Genomic DNA, 4,020 nt, shown 5'->3' with positions numbered 1-4,020 from the left:
CTTGATGTAGGGAAACAGGATCATGAGTGTACTTTAAGCTACACACAACCTGACTGGTTAAAGCAGAGCTACAAAGTCAGTATTACAGAGGCTGGTTTGAAAGAAAGTTGAACTCATCAAGACTGTGGATTTGTGCTTTAGGTAAAGTTAACCAGGAAAATCTATGACTTAGTAAGGGAGATCTCACCATTCTGACATATTCTCATCAGAGCCCTGTTTCTGTTCATCTGCTTCACACTCCATCCTTTCTTTCCTTCCCGTTTTGCTTAGGAAAGTCCTATTTTCTGCTGCTTCACACAACCCGTGACCTGAGGAGGTCCAGGGAGTATTCTCCTTCCAGCGGGACAGACGCTGCTTCTTAGCAGACTTGAACCTGCAGCCTCTCTCATAGCTCCAATCTGACACCTTGAGCTTCTGCTGAAGGCTGGCAGCCACCTCTGATGTTACGCGCTTCACCTTCCGCCGGCGCCTCAGCGGTCGACAAGGTGCATTTTCAGTAAAGGAGTCAGATTCATGCCAAGAATGTTGCTTACTCTTAACAATGGCGTTAAGAGCTGGGTGCCGTTTGGCTACCATAGTGTCATCAGAGTCACTAAAATTGGTGACTGGGGCCATTTCTCGACAGTCTTTGACGGCCTCATCCAGACTTGACTCAGAGGCCTCACTGTAGCAGCAGGTATGCTCTGCCAGGTGAGTGAAGTCTGAACGGCGCTTCCGGCCTCTCCGTTTGCGAAGCTGCCGCCTCTGCTGCCGAGGGCTCAGCGCCATCTCCTCCCACAGCTCACCAAGCTTATTCTGCTCAGATGTCTGCTCCAAGGCTGAGGCTAAGTCATGTACCAGCTCATCCATGAGGCCACATCTGCCAAAAGGAGGTTCAAAAAAGAGAAAAAAGAAGAAGAAAGACTGAATAGGATCTGTTGTTTTCGAATAATTTTTCAAACAGATCATGGCACTGCAGAGTCCACCCTATCTACAGAAAATAAAGTCACCTTTCACCTGGCTACCCTTAGACTCTATTCCTACCATCCATACTCCCTTAAGCCATTAAGAATAGGTATCTGGCCCTTGTTAAATGCCTGAAGTCAGCATGTTCTTAAAGCACAAAAACTCAAAATACTCACCAGACGACAACTGGGTTATTAGTAAAAACAAGCAAGCTCAGGGGAATAAATCAGTCATTCCCCCTTTCCCCCAATTAAACTTGCTAAACTAAATTACCTGATGATCAGATCTAAAAAGATTAGAGAATGTCTCATCTGTCCAAACAGGAGCAGAAAAACACTCAACTTCAAAACCATGGATGAAAAGACCGTTCTATGGTCTGGGGTCACTAATAAGAATGTCTGTGGCAGGAAGAGAAAGACAACTTAGTGACACACTTTACGGAAGGCTGCCTGCAGTTTTAGTGTTCCAAGAATCTGTAGTGACCCAGGTTTGTACTCTGCATGGAAAAAAAAGACCAAGTTTGCACCCATTCTGGTCCCAACTACCACCCAGAAGCTACCAGGTAAAGAGCCTTTAAAGAGTATGTCATATATTTGTGAATAATTAGCAACTTTTAGGTCTTCTTGCCATCCTTCAGAAAATAAGTGATTATCCAAGTTTTGTGCTTTAGTGCCAGTCACACAAAAGCACATTATAACTGAGGTTGAAATGACAAGGATAAGAGGAGTCTCTAAGATTTCTAGCTAACAGCTTTCCAAAGTTTCCTGTTTTTCAACTCATTCTTGTCAAACCATCATACTTCAGGGATCACTTCATAGGCAAACCTTCCAGAGGCTGAGCGCAGGAGGTGCGATTTTCAAAATGCCTTTTTAAAGGGAAACGTTTAATATACTTCGTACAACATCTAATTAAATACGTTTTAGGGCTTCCCTGGTGGTGCAGTGGTTGAGAGTCCACCTGCCGATGCAGGGGACACGGGTTCATGCCCCGGTCCGGGAGGATCCCACATGCCGCGGAGCGGCTGGGCCCGTGAGCCATGGCCGCTGAGCCTGCGCGGCTCCGCAACGGGAGAGGCCACAACAGTGAGAGGCCCGCGTACGGCAAAAAAAAAAAAAAACCAAAAGAACAACAAAAAAAACCATTTTAAATTAGCACCTTTTCCCTAGCCCTTGTTAAGTCCAACGTATTTCAAGACCATAATTAGAGCTTAAAACTCTGTGGCGCCACTCTCAGACCATAGTTCCCTTCACACAGTTTACATTTTGCAAAGGACTTTCTAAAATCTATTTTCATGCTATCCTTATGCCAAGCAATTTAAAGGCAGGAGGAGCAACGGGGACACCTAGTCCCAAACTACCAACCAAACAAAACTCAAAGTGTCAAAAGCCACACTCATTTAAGCAATAAGTAGTTTAAAACACCATGGCTGGGGTTTGGGAGACAACTGTCTCTAAAACCAAAATAGATAAGTGGGGACGCACTTATCTAAATCTATTTCCCTAATAAAGAACTACTGCTTTAAAAGCTCAGAACTGTACAAGCAGAACTGTACAAACTTTAACGTGAAACGAAGTTACCAAACAACTTGCAGTTGGCTGTGCAGTCGAATGCCAGGCTCAAAGGCTGCAATTCGAACAGGAGGTGACTGAAGAACCCTGGAACTCCCACCCTCCCTGGAGGCACAGTCCGAGAGGGCCCCGGGGCCAGGCAAGCACTCGGGGAGACAAAGGCTGTCCGAGGCACGCAACGGAAGGAACGAGAAACTAGCAGAAGTAAAAAGAGAAGCATGCAGGCGCACACGGTCGGGGGGGCGGGGGGCGGGGAACCGGGTTGGGGGAGGGGCTGGGGGAGGCAGGAGGCAACTTCTCAGTTTGGGTGACCAGGGGCAGGGGGTCAGCCCTTCCAGGGCAGAAACTGCCAAAACGCAAGTCCTGGCGACTAAACTCCCTCCGTGCTCAAGGGTCGCAACATGGCCACATCCGTGAGAAAAAGCGTGTTTCGAAGGACTCCCCCACGCCCGGGCCCTCCCCCGAGGACTAGGGCGACCACGGCTCAGGACACCAAGCCCTCACGCTGTCGCCAGCTCAAAAGAGCCAGACACTAGAGAAGAGAGAAGGTGACTGTCGCCCGGGAAATGGCCCGACCCTCATCCCCCGGATCGGGGAGATGGGCCCTGAAAAACAAGGCCCCGCCACCCTCTCCCCTCCCGCCAGCCTCCGGGGCCCCATGGCGCCCGTGACCGCTCCGCCGCGGCCCGGAGAGCCGATCCCCGCTGGCGCGGGCCCCCTGGGCCCCGACCCCCTCACTCCCCGTCCCCCTCACCCGCTGCCGCAGTCACCTCCGACGGCCGCGGCTTTTGGGGCCGAGTCTCCCCGCCGGGGCTTCCCTCTGTGACCTCATTTCCGGTCTGAGGCGGTGGGATGGGGCGGTGGTGGAATGGGAGGGACAGGCTGCGCGAGAGGGCCCGCCCCGGCCCAGCGCTTCCTGCCCGCGGCCGCTCCCACTTCCGCCCCCTGGGGGCGGGGCCGCGAGAACCCGGAAGAAAAGCAAGGGGCCAAGGAGGGGCGGTGTTTAGTGGCTGACTGGAGCGGGGGTTCCCGTGCGGCTGAGGTGCCCATCTTGGTGAAGGGCCTACCCATGCAGGCCTCGTCTGCCTTGGAAGCGTCAGGAAATTGGGCGCTAGGGAGGGGCGTCGGCCTTGCCCTTGATCGCTGACCTACTTTATACAGGGTGTGTGAAGTTAGGGAAATGGGTCCTCATTCTTAACCATGCGAATTGTACAACCTTTGGGGGGGTAGCACGAGTGAGTTGCTCAGACTATTAAAGATACACATGCTTGAGTAACAAAACAAAGTAGTATTGGATTATAACTTGAAGTGTAAAAGTAATATCCATAGTCAAACTGGTAGAAATCAATTACTGATACAAATAAATTTATAAATGGGAAAGAAGAGCTAAGTCTCTGGTGCAGAATTCCAAACAATTTTTATAGATACTCCACCCTGAGGCATAACTCCTGATTCTAAATGTGGACTGTGCAGTGACTTCCTTCCAAAGAGTACAATATGGAAAGTG

The 4,020-nt window shown here is 50.3% G+C and overlaps 1 protein-coding gene across 2 annotated transcripts in view; it reads right to left on the bottom strand.

Annotated features, from left to right (window-relative positions):
* GPATCH2L (G-patch domain containing 2 like) overlaps positions 1 to 3,329 on the bottom strand; it is a 58,110-nt gene extending 54,781 nt beyond the window's left edge. Inside the window, exons 1-2 of one of the 2 annotated variants that reach the window (XM_007459758.1) lie at positions 3,268 to 3,329; positions 188 to 859 (exon numbers count right to left, since the gene is read on the bottom strand). In XM_007459758.1, coding sequence (XP_007459820.1) covers positions 188 to 849 — 662 coding nt within the window. In that variant the 5' untranslated portion in view covers positions 850 to 859; positions 3,268 to 3,329. Of the gene's footprint in view, positions 1 to 187; positions 860 to 3,267 lie in introns of those variants that run through there. The other variant, XM_007459759.1, reaches the window with a different exon arrangement.
* Between the last annotated feature and the right edge of the window lie 691 nt (positions 3,330 to 4,020).

Source organism: Lipotes vexillifer, unplaced genomic scaffold (genome assembly GCF_000442215.2).
Source record: "Lipotes vexillifer unplaced genomic scaffold, Lipotes_vexillifer_v1.1 scaffold39, whole genome shotgun sequence".
Classification (NCBI taxonomy): domain Eukaryota; kingdom Metazoa; phylum Chordata; class Mammalia; order Artiodactyla; family Lipotidae; genus Lipotes; species Lipotes vexillifer.
This window is presented reverse-complemented; position numbering and strand designations above follow the sequence as displayed.